Below are 25,484 nucleotides of genomic sequence, written 5' to 3' on the forward strand. Positions count from 1 at the left end.
GGAAAGAGACAAATTCTGTGTGCAAAGAACTAGGATCAATGGATGGGAGCTCCAGAGAGGCACATTTCAGTTGACTATAAAGATGAATTTTAAAAATAATAATTTGAGCTTTCCAACACTGGAATGGACTGCCTCAGGTGGTAGTGAGCTGCTCACCATGGGAAGTATTCAAGAAGCTTACCAGATCTCTGATCATAGGTACTATAAAAGAAGATTCCTGTATAGGGTGAGTGAGTAGATGACCTCTTGGTCATCTTGGGGAGAGCTGGGGATATGGGGGTGGGGAAAGGAGAACCCTGCTCTTTGATTATAAGGCTACAGAATGAACCTGAAGGGTGCAAGTGTGGCAGTGGCCAGTGAGATTTTGATGTTCTTTGTCTACTGTATGTGTTTCTTTACAGAACTTTTCTAAAGGCCTTTCCTCTGATGGGAGAGACTCAGGAGCGGGAAAGAGTTCTTACCCACTTCTCCAGAAGATACCGCCAATGTAACCAGGAAGAGAGCACTTCAGAAGGTATGCCTGGCCTTGCCACAGCCTCTGGACCAATGACCAGTTTGCCTAGGTGTCATCTACCTTTCCTTCTCTCTTTCTCTTTCTCTTTCTCTTTCTCTTTCTCTTTCTCTTTCTTTTTCTTTCTCTTTCTCTTTCTCTTTCTCTTTCCTTTCCTCCTTTCCTTTCCTTTCCTCCTTTCCTTTCCTTTCCTCCTTTCCTTTCCTTTCCTTTCCTTTCCTTTCCTTTCCTTTCCTTTCCTTTCCTTTCCTTTCCTTTCCTTTCCTTTCCTTTCCTTTCCTTTCCTTTCCTTTCCTTTCCTTTCCTTTCCTTTCCTTTCCTTTCCTTTCCTTTCCTTTCCTTTCCTTTCCTTTCCTTTCCTTTCCTTTCCTTTCCTTTCCTTTCCTTTCCTTTCCTTTCCTTTCCTTTCCTTTCCTTTCCTTCCTAATAGAGTAGAGCCTACTCCTGTCTTTCTGTACCTGCATCATGGAAAGAGTGCAGAGCATGGAGCCAGAAGATAACTGGCTTCAGATTCTAACCCTTAACTATCTCTGGGAGCATGGATTTAATCTCCCTGAACCTCAGTTTCCTCATCTATAAGATGGAGATAGAAGAATACTTGTACTATCCACCTCACAAAGTCATTCCAAGAAAGGTACTAGGTAAACTTGTATAAATATAAGGAATTATTGTTAGTAGTGGTATGATTACTATTGCTATTTTGGCAAGGGACAGCAATTGGTCATCTATGGGTTAAGGTTTGGGGAGCATTGAAAAAGCCTCAAGGTTTCTCCCCAAATGTCTTCTCTGTTGGTGTGCCATAGTGCCCAGAATTGTGGACCTTGAAGACTTTTGGGGCTTCCAGAATTCCAAATTTAAATGCGCATATCTCATAAACAGTGTAGTGTGGTGGGAAAAGTCCTCTGTTGCCTGAAGAATGGTCCAGAAAGAAGGGCAGAAAGGAGAGGACTACTTCCCATCAACCCCCTAGCTTCAGGAGGAGGTAGAGGCTCTCTGATTGGTCCCTAAGGAATGATCTTGGACCAGTGCACAGAGCCAGTTAAAGTGGGGCTAATGGGAGCATGAGGCAGAGTGGGAATACCTGGTAAGGAAATCCTTCTAGGGAAGCTTCTCTTTGCAGGTGTTGGGCTTCCATTGGGAGAGCATTCATTCAACAAATATATATGTATAAATATATATGTTTAAACCCTATCTCCTGTTTTGTATCTTCTCTTCTAAGACAGCAGAGTGGCAAGGGCTAGGAAATTGGAGTTAAGTGACTTGCCCAGAGTCCCATAACAAAGAAGTATCTGAGGTCAGATTTGAACCCAGGACCTCCTATCTCCAGGCCCGCCTCTCTAGCTACTTGCCCCTTAACAAATATTTAATTTTATTTAAAAAAAAAGATTTTATTTTTATTTTCCCAATTACACTTAATAACAATTCTCTACCTACCTACATTTTCTGAACTTTTAAGATCCAAATGGTGTCCCTCCCTCCCTTCTCCCCCCCCCCCCCATCTTAGAGATGGTAAGCAATTTGATCTGGGTTATATATGTATTATCATACAAAACCCATTTTCATATTTCAACAAATCTTTTAAAGCATTTACTATGGGCACGAGAGGGAGTGTGGCAAAGTTCCTGAGAGTTGGCTCTAACATCAGGAACATTCGAGTTCAAGGCCTGCCTCTGATCCGTAGGAGCTTTATGAGCCTGGGAAAGTCACTTACTTCTCAATGATGCCCTAGACGGCTCTCAGACTGTCTGCTGTAAAGAAGGTGGCAACCTACATTGGTAGAGGGCCTTTCCCTGTCCAGGGAATTCCTTTACCCATGAAATCGCAGGTCTGCTTCCCGTCCCTCAGGTTCATTCAGAGCTAGGTTCTGAAGGAAGAACATCATTTAGCCAGGTTGTGCTTATATTCTCACGGGGAGATCTAGCGCAAATGTAGAAAACCGTAACACACAATCCCAACAGTTTTCCAGGACTACAAATGAAGTGCTATGTAAGAAGAGCCGAAGGACTGAAGGAGAAAGATGGATGTTACTTTTTGGGGGCAATCAGGGAAGGCTTCATGGAGGAGATGGTGGCATTTGTGTTGGGTCTTTAGAAAGCAGATAGGAATTCTAGAAGGGAGGACATTCCAGGCTTGGGGAGTATGACTATCAAAGGAAAGTGAATAGGAATCCCAAGGCAAGGGCGGGGGACAGAGAAAAGAACGGGGGCATGGAGTTTGTGGTGGGAAGGAGTATGAGAGAGGGCAAGAAAGGCACCGGATCATGCCCCAGGACCCCTGAGGACCCTACACCTGAACATGGGGATATTAATTGTAGGAACCTCTAAGAGGGGAGTCCAGGGCAAAGAGGTGACAATCCAAATCCATCCCAATAATAACTGTAATCTCATACACTTCCATCACATTTGCTAGTTACCAAGAGTTATTCATAGTTCATTTCTAGAAAGCCAGAGGGGTGAGGGGCTGGGCTGCCCCCTCCCCTCTCTATGGATGCTTGAGGACATTTCTCACAGCACCCTCCCCTATAAAAGGTTGGCCATCACTGACCTAGGTGGTGCTATAGTGGACAGAGTGCTGGGTCTGGAGTTAGGAAGACTCTTCCTGAGTTCTATTAGCTGTGTGACTCTGGACAAGTCACTTAAAATTCCAATTGCCTCAGTTCCTCAATTATAAAATGAGCTGGAGAAGGAAATGGTAAACCACTCCAGGATCTTTACCAAGAAAACTCCAGAGGGGTCGTGAGGAGTCAGACACAACTGAAACAACTGAATAGCAGCGATAACCCTGTGGCTCAGGGGACTCAACAGGGAGGCTCACAGAGATCCAAATTTATTTTGGAATTGGGTTTGACCCCAGTGTGTGTGTGTGTGTGTGTGTGTGTGTGTGTGGCTTTTCTTTCTCTAGTTCTGCCCCTACCCAGGTGCAATTCCAGGGAAATCTGTAAAAGAAAGCTTAGGTAGAAAAGGACCTCATTATACAATGTAAATATCATGCATAGGACAAAAATTTATTTTTCCCATCACAGACATTGCACAAGGAACAAATAACTCGGTGTTGAATCAATATAGAAACGTAAAAGACGTTGGAAAGCCCATTGCACTCATCACCTCCATGTGGAATGGCCCGACAGATGTTTCTCATTATCTTCAGGGCCTGAGGTGCTTGGCCAGTCCAAATCTCCAGGCTGGTGGGTCATGGCTTTCTTTAGCCTGAAGATGCCTGTGGGTGGCGCTCTTCTCCTCTGAGAAGTACCATGCCTCGGTGGGAAGCTCCTCCCTCTAGTTAGCTGATGCCCGAATCCCAAACTCAAGAAATCTTGACCCTAGATGTCACTGCCAAGGCTGGCATTGCCATTTGTCCAGATTGCTGGTTGCCAAGCATTGCTCCAGGGGAGGGACAGAGGGACCAAAAGAAGGCAGCCAGGGTCCAGCCTCCTTCTAGCCTAAGCAAGCACTCCCCCAGTGCTTGAGTTGCAATCTGTCATTTGGTCATTGCCTAGGAGAGGGAGGGGAGAGAAATCTTCTTTATTTCTCCCCCCTCCCTTTGCTGGAAGTCCAAGGGAGAGAAAGTGCTAGAAAAAAAGAGGCACAGTGATGAAGCTGTTTCCCGAGCTCTTATAGCCTGATTGGTGCAGCCTCCTGACTCACAAAATCCTGGTGTCCAATCGTCTTTCACCCCTTCCCCCAGAAGCTGCTGTGTCATCCTGGAAAAGCTCGTGGGTGTCCTCTCAGCAGGAGGCCCGAAGGCAAATGCAGCTCCATGGGAGGGACCCCTGGTTCAGCAAGTTAGGGGTTCCCCAATCGCCTCTATTATACAAAGAAAGCCAGCCAAGGCAAAGCCAACTCAGAAACTGCCTCTCAATGTCTTCCATATTGGGCATTTGTAGTCATTTGATTTCTAGATTTGGTATTGCTCTTTGGAGTTATTCTAAATTCAGGGGCTTTTTCTGCATAGTTTAAGAAACCCATCATTTTAATCAAAATGCATATACATATAAATCCTTAGCTTCCATCTTACAATCAACTATGCATTGATTTCAAGGCAGAAAAGCAGTAAGGGCTAGGCAGTGACTGTCCAGGGTCACAGCTAGGAAGTGTCAGAGGTCACATTTGAACCCAGGACCTCCAGTCTCTGGGTGTGGCTCTCAATCCACTGAACCATGCAGTTGCCCCCAGAATGTATATTGTTTCGATTGTACTTTCTGTTTTTCTGCCTTGTCTGCTTTTTCCATCTGTCCTCTCTGTCTGTCCTGGGCATTCTTGGACCAACCTCTCATCCCCTTCCAACAAGCCGAAGCAACCCAATTTTAGTCCTACTTTACTCAAGGTGACCTGAGGGTGTGTCTTCCTCGAGGAGACAGCTCCCTAAATTGTATTGCCGTCCAGGTGCCCTGGGTAACAGGAAAGGGAAGGGACCCAAGGCTGAGGGCCACCTGCCTCTGCTGTGTTTCAGATGGGATTCACACGCTTACCTGTGCCCTGATGCTGCTCAACACGGACTTGCATGGACATGTAAGTGCAGATGGGGAAGAAGAGAAGGGAGACAAGGGTGGGGGGGGTGGGGGATGGATAAAGGCAAAGGCCAGCATGCAGAAGGAAGATGCAGGTCTGGACCGGCCCAGGGAGCCTGTGTGGGGCTCCTCTGTGTCCCCCCTCCAACTCCCTGGGAGGGCAGGTGAGCCTTGGCCAAGATACAAGTGGTTGGTGGATTCCCTTGGGGTGATGGGTATTAGCTGTCTCTCTCTCTCCTGGAGGTGTTGAGACAGAGATTCCAGGAAACAGGATGGAGGGCAGGATGGGGTATCCTCAGGGGCCAGATCCCTGCTACTTACTGACTCTGAGGCTCTTGCTCAACCTCTGGGATAAGGGAAAAATTTGGCAGCTAGTGGTGGCCATGCCCAAGACATTGAAAAAAGCCACAGAGCGTTAGGCAGGTTGCAGTTTCAACTTCTTATCTAGAAAGAATGTGGGGCCAGGAAGGCCCAGAGTGGAATCTGACTTCCACCACTAACTAGCTATGTGACTGATGAACAAATCAGTTAACCTCTGTTTTAGTTTCCTAATCTGTAAATGGGGATCATCGTGAGGATCAAATCTGAAATGTGCAGGAAGCACTTTGTAACCCTTAAAGTGCTATATAAGTATTAGCTCTTATTCTTCCCCTTTGTTCTCTTTTCCTTTCTCTTCTTCCTACTCATCGGGTGCCACATTTTAATATAGGGTTCCTTGTAGATAGAACTGGGAATTGGGAAGCCTGGGTTCTTGACTTTCTGTGTGACCTCAGTTGCCCTTCTCCGAGAATCTGTGAAATGGGCAGGCATGTCCCTAGGTTCCTGACTCTTGTTTGTGGTGAGGCAGAGATTCTGAGGATGGATGAAAAAAGCCTCCTAAGAGCATTTTGATGGAAAACCCAACTGGTCCCAGTTGTGAGGTCACCCCAGAGCTGGCCAGATCCACTTGATTCTATGAAGCCCAAAGTTGATCTCCTCAATTTGGCAGGCTAGCTAGAATAGAGAACTGCCAGGGGCCTCTGCTGGAACTGAGATGACTTCACTCTGAAACTCTGGTCTCTTTCTCATGTCTAACTACCGGTCTGTTCTCATTTTCCTGCTGTGGGGCTCATGAGCTAAGTAAGGTGCGTGGACCCTCTGGGATCCACAGTACCTTATGCCTGGCTGGACAGTGGGTGCCCTGGACAGGCAAGACCCTGGCCTGGCGCCCTTGACACAACTAGAGCCTTCTCATTATTTTCTCCCTCTTCTCTCTGTCTGCTCCGGGATCCCCTCTTTCCGTTATCTTGCTCTTTGCCAGGTGGTAAGTGTAGGTGGGGGGGGGAGTGCATGTCTCTTTGTGTATCTCATCATCCCCTTCCTGCCTGTCTCTCCAACTATGCTTTGGACCAAATCACTCTTTTCCTTTGTTCCCATCCATCATGGGTTCTCTCCCCTGTCTCCCTGGCTCTTTTGAGTTCCTCATTAGCAATTCTGGTGTTCAAGATGTGGTGTGACAGGTAGAGACAGATGGTACAAGTGCAAATTTGGGGGTCCCTACGCATCTAATTTATGTTTGCTGTCTCAGTCCTCCATTGGTGATGAGGTTTGCCTTTAATGTCTCAGCCTCTTCCTTCTTTCTGAAAAGGAAGCTTAGGGGGTGGCTAGGTGCTTCAGTGGATAGAGTGCCAAGTCTGGAGATGGGAGATCCCAGGTTCAAATCTGACCCCATGTACTTCCTAGCTGTGTGACCACAAACAAGTCACTTAACCCCCATTGCCTAGCCCTTACAGCTCTTCTGCCTTGGAACAGATACTTAGTATTGATTCTAAGACAGAAGGTAGGGTTTAAAAAAACAACAAAAAAGGAAATTTAGATTGAGTTGGATTAAACGAAGCTTTGGTGAAAAATATATCCCGGATATAGAATGAGGAGTTGTGGAAAGAACTCTGGCTTCGGAATCTGGAATCAAGAGAACTGGGTTTCAACATGTCTAAGGGACTTACTTGCTATGTGACTATGGACTAAATCCCTTCCCTTTTCAGTTGTCATCTGTTAAATGGGGATGATTATTCTAGCACTAATCTCATACATTTCGTAGGCTTTTGCATGCCTTACTGTCTACCCAAATTTGAGTTATTCTTAGAAGTGCACATTTGGTAAAGCTAAAGTCCACCATCAGTTTAATGTGTTTGCTTCTACATTTATTTGGCTACTTTCTGCTTCTGTCCTCTTTTGGAGCTGATAGCACATCAAAGAGGTGTTACAACCCCTAACCTTTAGTTTGGGAATAAGAATAAACCCAAAGTGCAGTCATAAAGTAAGCTCCAGAAACCCCCTTCTGGTGTGCTTAGAGCGACTCATCTCATGGATGAATGATTAGGCTGAGAATAGAATGTTGTCACAAGTACTGAACTACTAATTAATTGATCTTGGTGTACATTCGCCAAATGATAAACATACAGTGTCCAACTAGGACTGGAGAAGTTTTCTGGGCATAGAATTTTCCAGAAAGAGAATGAGTCTGGGTTCTGCTCTGAGATTGGAGCAAGAGTATTCATTTTGCCATTTAACTTGGGTGAGAACTCCTCCCCACCTCAGTGATGTGAATGTGACTGAGACAGATTCCATAGGTCCTGGACCCTCTATTCCTCTTTAAAGTTCTGAAGTTTATGGGTTAGAAAGGCCAGCCTGGGCTGGGAGGGGATGCCAGTGTTTACAATCAGTTTTCAGTTATCCACAATGCATTCATTGGTTCATTCATTGATTCATTTCATGCATTCAGAAAGTATTCATTCATTTCTGGTCAAGTGCACCGTACTGTGCTAGGTACTATATAATGTGTGTGAAGGTTGACAGTAAATAGAACTCAGCTGCAGGAATCTGGAAGACCTGGGTTCCAATTCTGCTTACTAACTGGCAAGTCATTTAGCATTCCTCAATCTCAGTTTCCTGTAGAATAGGGATAATAATATTTGCAGTACCTACCTTACAGGATTGTTGTGGGTTTCAAGTGAAGGAAGGCACAGGAAAAACTGCAAACCTCAAAGATCTATAGAAATGTCAATTATTATTATTCTCAGCAAGAACAGGAACAGAAGGGAAAGCTCATATGACAGTCCCTAACCTTGACACCAGGCCCTGTCTTCCTCCATCCTCCCTCCACACCAACCACAATGGGAAGCAGATGGGATCTACAGAGAATCCTGGGACTTCCCCTTTCCTGGGAGGTGGGTCTCGCTCTGTTTGGAGCTTTCTTTCCCTTGTGGCAAAGACCTAAATAGCCTGAACTGTGAGGAAGCCTCCACTTCCCTTCCTGATCTCCAAAATGGGACTCAGGAGTGGAACTCTGGAGATAATTAGAAGTCAGTCAGTTTTTCATTGTCTACTTCACTAGAGGGAGAGCAGCAAGAGGGATACCCTGAAAAACCAAAAAATCTCCAAATGACTTCTCTCAGTCTTGGAAATGCATTTATGTGTTTTTCCCCTATCCAATTTCTCATCCAATGCATCTATTTCTAATTTTTAAAAAATTGACTACTATTCCACTAAGTCTACATTCAGAGCCAAAGGACTTGGATTTAAATCCCACTTCTTATGTTTATTATATTTGAGACCATATTCATTTAATTTCCCTGGTTTTCAGTTTCCTCATTTGATCATGGTTCTAGAGCTGGACTACAACTCAGAAGCCTGACGGTAATCCAGCTCTAGAACCATGATCCTATGGCCTTTCTTTTGACCCTTAACCTGAAAACATCATTTTTGTCAAAGCTCTGCCCTACTTCCCTATATTTCTTTTATTCCCAAATAGGGAAGATTCTGTGTTGGGAAAGGTTGCAGTAGAGAGGGCTGACTTGATTTTGGAGTGAGAAGACTTGAGTTCCAATCACAGCACTGAAATCACTCACTCATTTGGCTTTGGGCAAATCCCTTAAGGTTTCTAAGCCTCAGTTTCCTTGCCTGGAAAATGAGGGGATTGGACTAGATGACCTCTAAGGTCCTTCCTAGCTCTAGGTCTCTGATCCTGTGAGCCTAACCTTCCCTAGCTTAGCTTTTGGGAGAGATAAAGGTATCCACAGATATTTATAGCAATACACCCAGAAAAAGGGAATCAAGTCCTTTCATTTTTCATATACAACCTCTATACTCTAAGTGCTTTCCTTCATAGAGGAAGGCATTCCCACATCCCCACATCTCTCAATGGAAAACTCCATACAAATACAGATACCCCAAAGTCTACATAATTATAGATGGGGCAGATCTCAAGATGGGAAGCTCAGGAGCTTCATCTTCCCCTCCTCATTGGGACAAAGACAAATGATAGGTTGGGACAGAGTCCATATGAGCTCTCACCAAAATTGCTGCAGAGCTTGGAGATGCAATGACTCCCTGTTTTCCAATTCTTTCCACATCTCCTAGAGGGAAACTAGCTCCTCAAGTTATTGTCATGGAGCCAGCCTCCCTTTCAGATCCTGGGGAAGAGATTCATGGAGAATAATTGTGAAGAATTTGTACTCTAGCTAGCCAACTTCTCCCTTAGCTCCCCTCTGGCCACCCTCACTGCAAGTCGATGTTGTCTATGGCACAAGAGTAGAAAAGTGAGAGGAATGGGGTTAGGCCTTTTCATCCTTTCTTCCCACCACCTTGAAGGAACTGCCTTTCTCCAAGCTGCCCCTTCCCTAGTCTGAGCCTCCTGCTCTCTGTGTTACAGAACATCGGCAAGAAGATGTCCTGCCAGCAATTCATTGCCAATCTGGACGGGCTGAATGATGGACAGGACTTTGCCAAGGATCTGCTGAAGGTACTTCTTTAAAGCCTGGCCTTGATCTTGGTCTGCTAGTAATCCTTCTGTCTCTTGGATGGGATTCCTCTTTCCCCACGTTCCACTATTTCCCCATAGTCAGAAGTGCTACTTCTGACTTCAGAAAAAGCTGAGATAAGTTCTGAGATTCTAATGAATAATATCTTAGACACTATCTGGAAACATGTGATAAAGCTGGGATGAGGGAGAGGATGTTAAAGAGAGGCTGAGGATTTTATTTATTGGGCAAATTCCCATCCACATCATGAATATATTGATTTCCTTTAGCCAGGGACACAGCTCTGCTCTAGAACATAGGTTCTTTAAAAAAAATCCATTTCAATGCCATCATACTTCTTCATCACTTTCATCATCATAATCACTGTTATTATAGCCCGCTTCCTCATTGAAATCACTGTCATCATTGTCGGTATTGGTGTCGCCATCATTATGTTTGTCATCATCACAATAGTCTTGAAAAGAATCAGCAGATTTAGAGTCACCTGTATCTAACTGATCAGAATCACTTCCATCAGAGTCTCCATAAGAGCTCTCATCATCATCTTCACCATCCTCACCTTCTTCGGCTTCTCCATCGGCCCCAATCACTATTATCACCGCCATCACCACCACCATCGCTATCAGCACCACTTCCACAACTGCCATCATGACCATCTGTCACCATCACCAACCATTTATCATCATAATCCCCACCATTATTACCATGATCTCCATCAGCATCACTATTATCACCATCATCATCACCAACTACCAAATCTATATCCAGTGCTAGTCTCTTTCCTAAACTATAAGTTCCTCATGACCATTGGATACCTTCCTCTGGATTTTCTAGAGGCATCTTAAACTCAATTTGTTTGAAATGAACTCATCATCTTTCCCATCTGAAACCACCCCTATTTCTAACTCTCCCACTTTTTAAAAAAAACTTACCTTACATATTAGAATCAATACTGGGTATTGATTCCAAGAAAGAAGAGTGGTAGGGGGGATTAAGTGACTTGTCCAGGGTCATACAGCTAGGAAATATCTGAGGCCAAATTTAAACCCAGGATCTCCAGTCTCTAGGCCTGGTTCTCAATACACTAAGTCACCTGGCTGCCCCCTATAAGTTCCCTACTTTTGTCGAGGTTATCATTATCCTTCTAGTCACCCAGATTTTCAGCACTGGGGTCATCCTCAATCCTTCCTCTCCTTCACCACCCCCATATCCAGTTTCCTAGTCTTATGGACTCTCAATCTTGTGAATTTTCTTTTTCCCCCCACTCACAAAACCACACCTTAGTTCAGGGCCCCTTTCATCTCTCACCTGAACTACTGTAATAGACCCCAGTCAGTCCTTCTGCCTCCTCCTTCTCCAATCTACAGTTGCCAAACAAATATTCCTGAAGTGCTTATCCATGCTTAAGAAGCTTCAATAATTCCTTTTTTTTTTGCCTCCAGTATAAAATATAGACTTCTTTTTGGCATTTAATACCTTCACAATGTATCTGAGACTGATTTCACATTTTCTGCCTTACATCCTCAATAGCTGCAGTCAAACAAGTCCCATTTCTGTTTCCCTAAATGCCCTTAAATCTCCCTTTTCCATGCCTTTGCACAGATTGCCCCCCAAGCCTGAAGTGTACTCTCTCTCTGAAACAATGGTTTCAAATTCAAATAGAAAGATATCCTTGCTTGATCACATGTTGATTTAGAAAACCACAAATTCACTTTATCTATGTTGTGTTCATATTTATTTTGTGAAACATTTGTCCAATAATTGCATTTTAATTTGGTTCAACTGTATTTCCAGTGACTGGTGAGCTGTGAATTTAATACCTTTGACTTGGAATACCTATTTCCTTCAAGGCTCCACTTAAATGCCACCTCTAGGAGGTCTTTGATGATCCCTCTAATTGCTAGAGTTCTGAGCCCCTCTGAAACAATATAATATTTAGTTTGTATAGATTTTCTATTTACTTACTTGTGTCTTTTGTTTCCCCCTAGTAGAATGTGGGCCCCTTGAGAACAGTGACATTTAAATTTTTGCCTTTGTATCCCCAGAACCTAGCACGGTGACTAGCACATAGTAGGTGCTTAGTATATAATGACTTGAATCAACAACCAGCACTGCTATCCATTGTCATCACTGCCACCATCACTATTACCATTATCCACATCATCGTTATCATCATCATCATCACCATTATTGCCAGCACCACCATTACTATGGTCATCATTGTCACTTACCATAAGCCATTATAATGGTCACCACCAAGAATCACTTGTAGGGGCAGCTAAGTGGCTCAGTGGATAGAGAGCCAGATCTGGAGATCTGGAGTCTTGGATTCAAATATAACTTCAGACACTTCTTAGCTCTGTGACCCTGGGCAAGTCAATTGCTTAACCTTTACTGCTCTTCTACACTGGAACTGATACTTAGTATTGATTCTAAAAGAATGCAAGAGTTAAAAAAAAAGAAACACTTTTATTTGTAGATGTGGTACCAAATGAGATCAATTACCCCAGAACTTGCCCTCATGGGATTTAGGATGGAAGGCAAATAGATGGTGAATCCAAGTGAACATAAAGAGGCCACTCAGATGGGGAAATGAGCCTGAAGACATTGTTTACAGAGTCTGCCTGATTTGGTCAAGGCCTTCCTTACATAAAGACTTCTTTGACTCAACTGGAGGGTGAAGAATGGCTGCAGCTCTTCTGGACTCCTCATTAGTGCTTCTTTTTCCTCTCCTTCCAGACATTGTACAATTCCATCAAGAATGAAAAGCTGGAGTGGGCCATGTGAGTAGTGTTTGTGGCCTTGGGGTGGGGGAGGGTGCCTGATTGAGAAGGGGATGAAGGCCCTTGGGGCTCATTGCCAAATGGGGAAAGACAATAGTATTTAGGTCTTTGGAAAATTGGGTGCAGTGGAGAAATGAAGGGATTGGGGAAATTAAGTCTAGAAAAAAGAAGACTGAGGCATCTGCATATTTGAAGGACTGCCATTGGAAGAAAGCATTAGACTTATTTGGCCATGCAGGGGAAAACTGGGAGCTGGGGGAGAAGTTTCAGAGAGGCAGATTTTAGTGTTTTTTTTTTAATTTTTGTTTTTAAGGAATGTCTTCCTAACAATTAGGACCTTCCAAAAGTGAAATGGGTTGCCCTCGGGAAGTAGTTGATGAAGACTACACTGTAAATCTTTAAGCAGTGGACAGGATAGCTTACTTGTCAGTATGTTGTGGAGAGGTTTCCCATTCAGGCAAAGGTTGAAAACTTGGTAGCTGCTGAGTTTCCTTCCAGATCTGAGTCTGTATGGAATATGTGAGGCCCACCAAAGAAATCCAATCAGGAGAGATTGATTTGATAGAACAGTGGTCAGTGGACCAAGCCTAGTGTGTTGGCTTAGTCACCACCAGCCTTCATGGCCAGTCACCGCCATATTTGTAGGTATTGAACCAAATATCCCAGAGCCTACTCTTGAGGAATTTAGGGTCCAAGAGACAAATGGATAGTAATCCAAGTGAACCCTCCATTTCAGAAGAAGTTCCCAAAATGTGAAAACCTTGGAGACCTCTCCTTGGTCCCCATTCCCATTCAAATGCCAGTTTGGTTTTAGTTAGAAAGAATTCAATAGAATTAGTAGAGTTCGACATAGTAGTAGACTGCTAGTAATGAAATTCCTAGAATTCACCCCATTCTGTTTTATCAGCTAAAAAGGCCAAGCAGTTCAGTTCCTCACTCTATCTCTTAACTGTCCTATCCCAGTTCCTCACTGGAGCTTCTTTCTCTGCTCCTCCATACCCTTTCACTTCAGACAAGAGAGAGAGATTGAAGATCTGGGCTGGCTCTCTATCCATTGACCCAAGATCCTTAGAAAGTGGGGAGGAGAATCTAAAATTCTGTGGTTCTTTGGTGAAGAACAGAGAGATTGGTATCAGGAGCTCAGATCAAGGGTAGGGGAATCAGAATTAGGAATCAGAACCTCTACAGCTCTTAGACAAACTGAACTTTCTCCCAGGGTAAGGACTGAAGTGAGGGTTTGGGAATGCTCTTGGGTTACCCAGCTCTTCCAGGGCCCAAGGAATGGACTAGGGGTGAAGGGTATGGGGTGGGGGCTACAGATTCCCCTCCAACCCCCCAGGGTGTGTGGGGGAGACAGGGGCCATCCTGTGGTCCCATTCCCTGTGCTTCCCCAGCGATGAGGAGGAGCTGAGGAAGTCATTGTCTGAGCTGGTGGACGACAAGTTCGGACCTGGGGCCAAGAAAGTGACCAGGATCATAGACGGAAGCAACCCCTTCCTGGATATCCCTCAGGCGCTCAACGCTGCCACCTACAAGCATGGTGTGCTCACCCGCAAGACCCATGCTGACATGGATGGCAAGAGAAGTGGGTGCTACTCCCAAGGGGTATGGGGGGTCGTGGGGGGAGGAGATGAGGAGCTGCCACAGAACACTTGAGATATTTCCCCCTCCTTCCTCGTCAGCTCCCTGAGGGGATATTGGGGGAGCACTTGGGGGAATTCATGTTATCTCATGGGTTAGTGTTGGTGGTCCCAAACAACCATTGTTTCCCCACCACCTCTACACCCAGTTATACTGAGATATATACAGTGACCGTGGCAATGCATGTTCACATCTGTCATCTTTGATCCTCACAGCAACACTGAGAGATAGGTAAGGAAAAGGGATCTTTCTCCCCATTTACAGAGCAGAAAACTGAGGTCCAAAGAGTCGAAGTGATTTTTTCAAGGCTACAGAGTGAGTTGTAACAGAATGGGACTTGAACTTGAGTCTTAATCCAGTGTCCTTTCTGCTAGAATACATATGACCTCCCTAACTCACCCATCTCCTTTCCCCCCTCTTATTTTCTCTCTGGGCTACATTATTCCAGAGGAGTAATGAGTTCTCTTTTCACCACCCCCACCTCTAAGTTGGATTTACTTTGATTTATCCCAAAGTTTTCACTCAATTCCAAACTTATTTCATCTCTCAGTTTTTGGGGACACTCCATTTCTGTGTATTTGTTACCCCTCTGTATCTGATCATTGGCTCTATTCATTGCCCTATTCAATTTGTGTTTCCCCAAACTGAAGGGGCTTATATTATCAGTTTGAGCTCCTATAGTCCTGACCTTCTTTCCCCAACCAAGAGGTCCTTATTAGTGCTTTTCTGGGGCTTTTCTAGACCCTGGCACATTTTTCTTGGAATGGGGCCACCGGTACTTCTGGTAACACTTTCTGGGGTCAGAGAGCAGGAGGAATAGAAAGAGCTTCCTATGTATGGATATATAGCCTGGAAGCTTGAGACTGCCATCCCCTTAGGTCTGAACTGATCCTGACCCAAGCTGTGTGTTGGGGGCAGGGGGAGGGGAGACAAGGAATTATTGCTTCATCATTATCCCATTTTTCATGGTTTATTCACTGTTGGGACCTTTCCTGAGAGTTCAACCTGGCCAAAGAGGGAGAGGGATGGGGCACGTGTAGCCTGGGTGATTCAGTCCCTGGAAAAGTTAAAGAACTCTTTGGTATTGATTTTGTCTTACATTCCCTTTTATAGCATGACTGCTGCCCTGGAGTACCGGGGGGGGAAGGGGGGGCATGGTTCTGGGGTTCTGTCCCTGTGGACTTCATTTCTGAACAGAACTTTTCTCTGTATGACTTGTCTATGGGCCTGCATAGGAATTAGTGGGGGGGGGGGTAGGGAGAGAGTGGGGTCTGTGTAGTGACATGGAACTTTATTTGACCTATAATTCAGGAGGAAGTTTGGGTCTAGTTGTACAGTGGAGGGGGATGAATAAAGGTTGGCCATAGACCTCCATTCTTCATTTTTTTCTTCTAGCTCCCCGAGGTCGGCGAGGGTGGAAGAAGTTCTATGCAGTTCTTAAAGGAACTATACTTTACCTACAGAAGGTACATGTAGTCATCACTAGGATGGTTCATTTTTGTCTTAGGACTGAATCTGAAGTGTTCATTGGTCTGTCCAGTTTTGAAGAAAAGAGGAGGTAGTTCTGGCCATGAACCATGAGAAAGAAATAGAACCACTGTCATCTGACGGTCTCAGGTTGAAAAGGGAACATTTGGAGAGTCCCTCAGGGGACATTATTCATTCAGCAAGCCTTTATTAAGCATCCCCTACTATGTGCCAGGCACTGTGCTAGCTATCGGGGCTACAGAGACAAAACCATAACAATCCCTTGCCTTCAATTTCAGTTCTATGAAATGTGTACATGTATAAGTAAAGTTAAAATATATCAATGAACATTGAAGTAACTTCAAGCATTGAGATACTAGTCATGGAAGGGGATAGCCTTAGGCTTTAGATGATTTGATGGTTGATGGGTGGCATCTATACATGGGCATGTTGATTTCATAGGTGATATATATATATATAATCTCTGGGCAAAAGATGGTCCAACATCTATTAGTTTGCCCAGTATTATCTTTCTTTGGTGAGAGAAATAAGGAAGTATATGACATGGTCTCTAAGCTGAGTGGCCCTAAAGTCAAAATTTTAGGAAACTCAATAGTTGGAGAGAGTTGGAAATTAAGCAGGACTTTGAAGGATGGAATTTGGATTTGACCGGATGGGGGAAGGTTCTGCTCTTCTAAGACTTGAGGAGCTCTTCGAGTGGTGAGGATTTATTGGAAGCCTTCTCTGGCTTAGTTGAAAACTAAATTTAAGATGTCTCTAGGGTAGTGAGGAAAATAATTCTGTTGGGAACTGGCCCCGGGATGGGTGTTAGGGGGAGGGTTTATGGGAAGGGTAGATGGAGAACCAAATCCTGCTGGCCTTCCACAAATTCCTTCCTTACTCACTGAATGTCAGGATGAATACAAGCCAGATAAAGACCTGTCAGAGGTGGACCTGAAGAATGCCATTCGTGTCCATCATGCACTGGCCACCAGAGCCTTGGACTATAGCAAGAAGTCTAATGTGCTGAAGCTAAAGACAGCTGACTGGAGGGTTTTTCTCTTCCAAGCACCGTGAGTACCATTATTTGGCATTTGGCGTGTCCTGTGACACAGATATGCCTAAGAGAGGAGCAAAGGGCTAGAAAGTGTAGGCATAGATCTATGTGTTCAACCTTGGGAACATAGAGATTTTTTTATGTTTAAGACTTCAGACAGCTCAGCCCAGGGCATATCAACAACAAAGCCAAACCTTTATTAATTTTTTAAAAATAAGGACATCCCTTCCTCTTGACCTCCCCAACAAAGAACCTTCCCATGTAATAAAGAAGTTTAAGTAAAACAAATCAAGATGATGTTGCTTAGTTGTGTCTGACTCATTGTGATTCCATTTGGGATTTTCTTGATACTGGAGTGGTTTGTTATTTCCTTCTCCAGCTCATTTTATTGGTGAGGAAATTGAGGCAAATAGGATTAAATGATTTCCCCAGGGTTACACAGCCAGCAGGTGTCTGAGGCCAGATTTGAACTCAAGAAGATGCATCTTCCTGATTCCAAGCCCAGTACTGCACTACCTAGCGGCCAACCAACATTAGCCGTGTCTGATAATGTATGCTCCAACTTGCAACTCTAATGTACCACCTTTCTCCTAAGAAACAGAAGTTGTGTTTCAGGGCCAGTTTTCTGGGCTCAAGCCTGGTCACTGCATTGTTCATAGTCCTAATGTTTCTGAGTTCTATTTTCTTTTGCATTATTGCAGTCATCGTTCTCTTCTTTCCTTTTACTTCATTTGGGCCTTTCCATGTTTCTCCAGAATCTTTCTTAGTCTTGGTTTCTTAATATTCCTAATACATCCTGTGAAGTCCTCTTTGAAACAGAGGGCAAATAATAATAATAATAATAATAACAAAGGAGATAGGTGATGTGGGGTAATGGAAAGAGAATTGGCCCTGTTGCCCAGAAGACCTGGGAGGACTACCCATCCCTGATATTACTGGTTATATAACCTTGGGAAAGTGACAGTGCCCCAAACAACTCTTCTAAGTCTGTTAGTTGCAGAGAAAGGGTCAGCCTGCATTGTTAGAGGTTCCTTATCTAGGGGTTCCCTGTCCCAATGAAGTTATAGAATCAGTCCCTCGTCTATTACAGATTTAGCCATTCCCTAACTGATATGAGAACTTGATTTATTTCTAGTTTTTTTGATCCCAAAATGCACATACGTGCACACACAGACACAGACAGACAGACAGACAGACAGACAGAGACACCCCCCCACAAGGAACCCTGGCACCCAGACAATGCCCTCAGAGAAGTTCTGCTCTTCTCTGCCTCAGAAGAGGCACTGGGTTCTCTGTCTCTCTTTTGCCAACATATACACAATGGGCTAATAAACATATGCATAAAAGCTTCCTCTCTGCTTATAGAAGCTGCCAGGAAGTAACCTCAGAGTGGAAGAGAACTTGGTGCCCTCACTAGGCCACCTGTGGCCCAATATGTTTATGCCCCTAGTGGCAGCCAACCTTCTCTTACAGATGAACAACTGTATTTGGGGACTCTCTGAAAAATACTGGGGACATACTTTCAAGTCTAATCTGCATTAACAACAATTTTTCCTGTCACTTTCTTAACCCTGGACAACCAACAGAAATAAATCAAGGCTTGTTTATAGTGTTGGCTGATTTCTGAGGTGCTAATGCTCACCCTGAAAATTCAACAGTCCCTCCCTTCATCTGATCCCTGTGTACCAGGGCCCCACCCAAAAGGTGGGGTGGGAAGGGTACGTTTGAGCTCTGTCTGCTCCAGTTTCCTCCTCTCTTCTCCCTTCTCCCCCACGACCTCACTGTAAAGTGAAAAAATTCACTCCTTTTCTCTCCACACCAGAACAACGTCAGAATGGGGTTCCAGCAACTTCCTTTTGAGTATGTAGGTGGCCGGTTCTTGGGGCATTGATCAAGCCATTGAAAAGCTACTTGTAAACCACTGATTTGGAGACTGTAAGGACCTGGTTTGCTTTATGGAGGGGGGGACAGATCCAGAGGCAGAAGCAACTTGTCCAAGGTCCCAGGTGACTTAGTGATAGAATAATGAAATGCTGAATTCAATTCTCTCCCCTCCTGCTTCAGGGATTTTTCCTCTCTGCCCTCTCTGGACTTTATCAATCATACTATACTTTTAAGTACAGGTAGCTGGTGAATCCATTCTGTAAAATAAAGCATGCTCTATTTATAAGGATTGAATCTGGATTTCCATAGCAAGTTTGTTAGGAATTAGGGCCACACACACAGATATGTGTGTGTATGTATATATACATATATATGTAGAACATACACCCCCCCCACACACACATACATGTATGATATAATTAAGTTGTTAGGGATCACAGAGTTTAGCTAGGATAGGTGCTGAAGCTGAGCCATGCCAGGTCCTGAATGAGGAAGTCCTGCTAAGTCCAGTACTGCTCAAAGGATGCCCGGAGTGCTGTGATCAAGGGATACCTTTTTCCCATCCTAGAAGCAAGGAGGAGATGCTTTCTTGGATCCTTCGAATCAACCTAGTGGCTGCCATTTTCTCTGCCCCTGCCTTCCCAGCTGCTATCTGCTCAATGAAGAAGTTCTGTAGACCCCTTCTGCCCTCCTCTACCACACGCCTGTGCCAGGTAAGGACCAAAGTCTGCCCCATCCCAGGGAGCTCTCTTTTTACTCCCCAACAGAATCCTAGAGGCATAGAATGACAAAGCTAGAAAGGGACCTTGAAGGTCAGTCACCTTGATGAGACCTCTTCATTTTCTAGATAAGAGAACTGAGGTACATGGACATATCTTGCCCCAAATCACACGCTGCACTAGTGGCAGAGCTAGGACTGAGACTCAGACCTGATTTGGTATTACTCTACTAAGGTGCACTGGCTTTTGTTGGCTTCTGTGGGCAAGGTGGGTCTTGTCCTCCAAGATCCAAGAGACTAAAATCCATAAGTAGCAAAATTACAGCACGATCCAACAGCAAAGTAGAATTTGAGATGCTACCACCCCAGTTCCTATGGGAGGAGGGTCTTGGTAGTTCCTGGAAGTAGGTTAGGGGTATGTGAGGGCATTCCTATTATTCTGGGTCTAGGGGCTGGAGAAGAAAGTATTGCAGTGAGAAGAGGTAAGCTGTTGACATCCCGGTTCTGGGTCCTTCTGCCTGTTCTAGGCCACAGGATTTACAAGGAAGACGACGTAATCTACTTGGGCGGCCGTCCAGACTGGTTAGGGGTTGGGAAATCTTTGAGCTCATGACTTTGATTCTAATCTGTCCGCTTTTTTCCAATGTGACCTGGGCATTCCTGCCCTCTGGGGGAGGGAGTTCTGCAAACACTAGCTCCTCAGGCCCACTGATCTAATTGGGTCTGGCTTGACACTGCCTATTTATTGATGCACATGACATCAGGACCTGGCTGTGTCAGGGGAGGTTTTCTTTGCGTGTGGATGCAAGTGGGTATGCATGTATGTGTTGTATGTGTGTGCTTATGTCCATACAAAGTTTGCATGTATATGTCAGCTGAGGTCCTTTGAAAATGCAAATTGTCATTGGGAAAGAGAGGAGGGATTGTAAAAGTGACCCCTAGACACCCTATTCTCCCCATTCTGGGGGCAGGGGTTGGGGGGGGGTGCCTGGCCTGACAGCCTGAACCAGGAAGCCATCCTAGGGGCTTTCACTGCCCCTCTTCCCCTCTGGCCAGAAAGGTTTGATTGTTATGACTAGCACTAAAGTTCAGGGAAGATGGACTTCACTCCATGGGAATAGTAACATCACCTCAAGCCTTAGCTAGAGCATCAGGAAACCTGTGCTTTGGGTCTAGTTCTGCCACTTGAGAATCATTGGCAAGTCTCTCACTGGGCATCAGTTTCCCTATCTGTGAAATGGGAGCAACCATCCCTGTGCTGATGCTGTAAGGCAACAATGCTTGGTTATGGGGGTCCCTTCTGCAGGAAGAACAGCTGAGGTCCCATGAAAACAAGATGAGGCAGATCATGGCAGAGCTCACAGAGCACAGGATGCACCTGGCTGAGAAAAATGTCAAATCAAAGGAGGCAGAGGAGTACCGGCTGAAGGAGCACTATCTAACGTTCGAGGTGTGGACCTGGGGAGAGGAGGGCTGGAGGGAGGAAATGTTTGGGCATTTGGGTTCAATCCTCAGCTCCTCATAGACCCCAGGGAGCCAGGGAAGGCTAGTTTCCTCTTCCTCAGCTTTTCTAAGGCACTAATGATTCCTAATCCATTCTTGGGGCTAGACAACTTTGGGCAAATTTTGGGCCTCTCTCTTTAGCCTCATGCCAGAGCCTTCTCTTTGTCAGTGGTGTCCAAATTATCCTATCTGTAGCTTATTTGTTTGTTGTTTTTTGCATAGTGCCTCTCCCATTAGACTGTGAACTTCTTGAGAGCAAGGCCACCCTCCCCCCCTTTTTTTCTTTGTATCTTTAGCACCTTGCATAATTCCCAGCACACAGGAGGCACTTAATAAATGCTTATTGAAGGGCAGCTAGGTGGCTCAGTAGAGAGAGCCAGACCTGGAGAGAGGAGGTTGTTCTGGGTTTTAAGTTTAAATATGTCCTTAGATAATTCCTAGCTGTGTGATCCTGGACAAGTCACTTATCTCCGATAGCCTAGCCTTTACTTCTGCCTTAGAACCAATATCTAGTATAGATTCTAAGGTAGAAGATAAGGGTTGAAAATAAATGCTTATTGACCAACTGACTGACAGAAGAAGGAACTTTGTGGTCCTTTTGACATTAATGGAGTCATAGAGACAAGATTTGAGGAAGGGAGCTGAAACTGTTAGAAGGAAATCCAGTCAGTCAGACAATAAAGCCTTTCTTCGGTGCTAAGCTCCCTCAAGGAGCCTGCCTTCTAATGATGGGGGAGAAAACATGCAAAACATTCTTTGTTCAAGACGGACCACATGACTGAGACTCTGTGCTGATAGCTAAACAAATACAGATTTTCCAACTAGGTCAGAGTAATTAGAAGACCATCTCTTTTGGTTTAGTGTCTCTTTTTTTTTAAACCTTACCTTCTATCTTAGAATCAATACTTAAGAATCAATACGTATCCATTTCAAGGCAGAAGAGCAGTTAGGGTTAAGCAATTGCAATTAAGTGACTTGCCCAAGGATCATACACAGCTAGGAATACAACCTCCCATCTCCATGCCTGGTTCTCTATGCACTGAGCCACCTAGCTGCTCCTTCTCATTTGTTCCTTAAAATAACTTGTAAAAGTGGGTGAGTGGGAGGGAATCCCCTGGTATTCCCAAGGAAATTCTGTGAGAATCCCCCCTGGATTAGACTTGGCTTCTATAGACCCACAGCAACAGATTTTGGCCACAGTCCCAAACCCATGCAAGGGTTATTATCCCATTTTACAGATGAAGAAAAGCTTAGAGAGAAGTAATATTCATGATTCAGTATAGAACTTTTGGTGATGCGGTTGAATTTATTTGTCATTTATTGACTCCCATCTCCCTAACTGTCCTGTATGCCACTTACCTCCCTGCCTTCTCCTCCCAGAAAAGCCGCTATGAGACATACATCCATCTCCTGTGCGTGAAGATTGAAGTGGGCTCAGATGACCTGGAGCAGATTGAGGCTAGGCTGGCCACAGCCGAGGCCGAGGACCTCTCTTTGAGGAAGACACACTCCAGCCCATCCCTCAGTCAGGGCCATGGATCCACATCAGGTGGCCTGGTACAAAGGGATGTCACAGAACCCAGCACTTAACTGGGAGATGTGTGGACAGGCCACAGAAGCAGGGCCTCTGCTGAACTGCCCCATGGAGGTCAGTAAGCATAGTTCTGCCCTGGAGACCTCATGGACTGAATCCCAGTGGGCAAGCCAAAGGGCTCCAGTCAGGGTCAGTGCCCAGGAGGCCGAGAAGCTGCCATTGTCAAGGTTTTGATCCTCTTTCCCTACTCTAGAGATGTCAGCATCTCTAGGTCCTCAACTCTTTCTAAGCACTCCCAGAGAACTCCCTGTTGGGATCCTCCATTCCCACAGTTGACTTATTATGATGGGAATTTGTATCCCTGCCATAAAGTTCATGGTTTGAGAGCAAGGGACCTTGGCTCTTTCTAGGTGCCCTTGCCCTCAACTCTTCTCACTAGATTTCTTCCTCTTCTCCCCACCTCAGTCCAATTTGCAGCCCCTCTCATTATGGGTGGATTTCGTCAAATCAAAGATGATCCTTCCTGTCCCATCTTCCCTTCCCAAAATGCAGCCCCTTCCCCCAAAACCTCACCCCCCCAGACACATTCCACCCACTTGCTGCAGCAGAGGTCCCTTCAGAACCTCTCCTATTGCAATAATCCAGGCCCAGTAATGTTCCTCTCATAGAGTCAAGCTGTCCCTGTTTTCATGCCTGTGACTATTGTTCTGTCCTTGAGCTAAGAAACACTATGGCCTTTCACACACACACACACACACACACACACACACACACACACACACACACACACATGATCTAATGATGTGGGAGAAAGAGGAGGAAAAAGAAACAAACACCGGCTAGAAACCCTTTTTTACAAGGATCTACCTGTTATAGTGTCCCCCAAATGTGTCCAAAGGCCTAGGGCTCAATGTCTCCTCAGTGGTCCTGGCACCTTGAGGGATAGAGGGATGATTCTCTGAGTTGCTGGGACTGTCCCTTGTTTGTTCCTGGGGCCGCCCTGGCTTTAGCTTTGACACATACTGCTTGACTGTCCATGCTGTGGAAATAAATAGACAGAGCCTATGTGTGTGTGTGTCTATGTGTCTGAGGCTGCCTCTCAGCCTGCCCCACAGGGGATGGAGAGGTGGGGGTGGGAAGAATGGCAGAGGGAAGAGGAGGGGATCTTTTTTTTTTCTTCTTTAAACATTATTTTATTTAGTCATTTCCGAACATTATTCATTGGAAACAAAGATCATTCTCTTTTCCTCCCCCCCACCCCCTACCCACCACCTCTCCCATAGCCAACGCACGATTCCACTGGGTATCTCATGTGTTCTTGGTTCGAACCCATTTCCATGCTGTTGGTATTTGCACTAGAGTGCTCAATCAGAGTCTTTCCTCAGTCGTATCCCCTTCCCCCCGTAGTCAAGCAGTTGCTTTTCATTGGTGTTTTTACTCCCACAGTTTATCCTCTGCTTGTGGATAGTGTTTTTTAGATCCCTGCAGATTGTTCAGGGAAATTGTATTGACACTGATGGAGAAGCCCATTACCTTCAATTGTACCACAGTGTATCAGTCTCTGTGTACAATGTTCTCCTGGTTCTGCTCCTTTCACTCTGCATCACTTCCTGGAGGTCGTTCCAGTCTCCATGGAATTCCTCCACTTTATTATTCCTTTTAGCACAATAGTATTCCATCACCAACATATACCATAATTTGTTCAGCCATTCCCCAATTGATGGGCATCCCCTCATTTTCCAATTTTTGGCCACCACAAAGAGTGCAGCTATGGATATTCTTGTACAAGTCTTTTTCCTTATTATCTCTTTGGGGTACAAACCCAGCAGTGCTATGGCTGGATCAAAGGGACAGGTAGTCTTTTAGTGCCCTTTGGGCATAGTTCCAAATTGCCCTCCAGAATGGTTGGATCAGTTCACAACTCCACCAGCAATGAATTAATGTCCCTACTTTGCCACATCGAGGAGGGGATCTTTATTGCTGCTCTGTATTATCCTTGTTCTGCTCAGATCTCTGGGTCTCTCTGGGTGTTGTGGAAGTATCTGAGCAGGTCAGGAAATCAAATTACTCCCTTGATCACATTAACTGGGAGTGGGGTTAGGGGGTTGGGGGGAAGGAATAGGCCTCTCTTCTTGAGAGAAGGTAGGGTGCCATGGTACATACTTGGCCAAAAAGACTGCTTCTTTCATAGGCGTTAGAACTAGAAATGACTGATTTCACCTGTCTCATTTTACAAATGAAGAAAACTGAGGCCCAGAGAGGGCAAAATGAGTGGCTTTTCCAAGGTCACATGGCTAGCAAATGGCAATCTAGGCAACAAATTCAAATGTTATGGCTAGAGTCCAAACTTGAACATTCAGTCTCAGAAGAAAAAAAAACAGAACAAAAAAGAAATTTGCAACATATGTGATCACTAAATTAGCACTCTTTTTAAGACCTGTAATTATTGGCACCTCAAGTGGGTGGGTGATAGCTGCTCTCTAAGTTCAGTTTAATGAGCAATCCCTTTCTCTGGTTTGGTGGGATTGGTTTTTTTTTGGGGGGGGGATAACTGACTAATAATAAAACCTGGCTTGTGTTAAAATAAAGCAGATATTGGACTCCATTCAGCTGTAGCATATGTATTAACTGTAGAAGGAGAGAGAATGAAGTCCTGCAACTTTCCCAGCAACCTAACCTAATTGAAAAGTTACATTTGGAAAACAACATAGTATCTCCAAAAACCTTTAGAAGTGTGTGTTAGGGATGTTGCATTCTTCCTTTGTAGGATACAAACCTCTCTGATCCCTTCCATTAATGTTGATAGCAAAGTTTTTGGGGTAATATAATAGCCAACGTTTTTATAGTGTGGCAAAGTTTGCCTAGCTTCATGTGTTAATTCATCTTTGTAGCATCATGGAGGGAGGTGCTATCGTTATCCCCATTGGAGGATAGATGAGGAAACTGAAGCTCAGAGGGTTAGGTGACTTGTCCAGGGCCACCAGACATATCTGAGGAAGGATTTGAATTTGGATCTTCCAGGTTCAAAGTCCTGTGTTTTGATATTGCACTACCTGGCTGCCTCAGTATGCTATATG

At 44.8% G+C, this 25,484-nt stretch overlaps 1 protein-coding gene and 1 long non-coding RNA gene across 3 annotated transcripts in view; one reads left to right on the top strand and one right to left on the bottom strand.

The window, feature by feature from the left end:
* PSD2 (pleckstrin and Sec7 domain containing 2) overlaps positions 1 to 23,472 on the top strand; it is a 76,922-nt gene extending 53,450 nt beyond the window's left edge. For both annotated transcript variants that reach the window (XM_056811392.1, XM_001376699.4), the window contains 10 exons: positions 402 to 514; positions 4,961 to 5,019; positions 9,712 to 9,801; positions 12,560 to 12,603; positions 13,998 to 14,188; positions 15,640 to 15,710; positions 16,627 to 16,784; positions 19,221 to 19,365; positions 20,677 to 20,820; positions 22,254 to 23,472. In XM_056811392.1, coding sequence (XP_056667370.1) covers positions 402 to 514; positions 4,961 to 5,019; positions 9,712 to 9,801; positions 12,560 to 12,603; positions 13,998 to 14,188; positions 15,640 to 15,710; positions 16,627 to 16,784; positions 19,221 to 19,365; positions 20,677 to 20,820; positions 22,254 to 22,463 — 1,225 coding nt within the window. In that variant the 3' untranslated portion in view covers positions 22,464 to 23,472. The remainder of the gene's footprint in view (positions 1 to 401; positions 515 to 4,960; positions 5,020 to 9,711; positions 9,802 to 12,559; positions 12,604 to 13,997; positions 14,189 to 15,639; positions 15,711 to 16,626; positions 16,785 to 19,220; positions 19,366 to 20,676; positions 20,821 to 22,253) is intronic.
* LOC103093619 (uncharacterized) lies at positions 3,495 to 12,004 on the bottom strand. Its single transcript, XR_008915118.1, has 3 exons — positions 11,786 to 12,004; positions 9,354 to 9,472; positions 3,495 to 8,049 (listed from the first exon to the last, which is right to left on the bottom strand). It is a non-coding gene; the product is annotated as an uncharacterized LOC103093619 (long non-coding RNA).
* Positions 23,473 to 25,484: the final 2,012 nt, after the last annotated feature.

This window comes from Monodelphis domestica, chromosome 1, assembly GCF_027887165.1.
Source record: "Monodelphis domestica isolate mMonDom1 chromosome 1, mMonDom1.pri, whole genome shotgun sequence".
Classification (NCBI taxonomy): Eukaryota; Metazoa; Chordata; class Mammalia; order Didelphimorphia; family Didelphidae; genus Monodelphis; species Monodelphis domestica.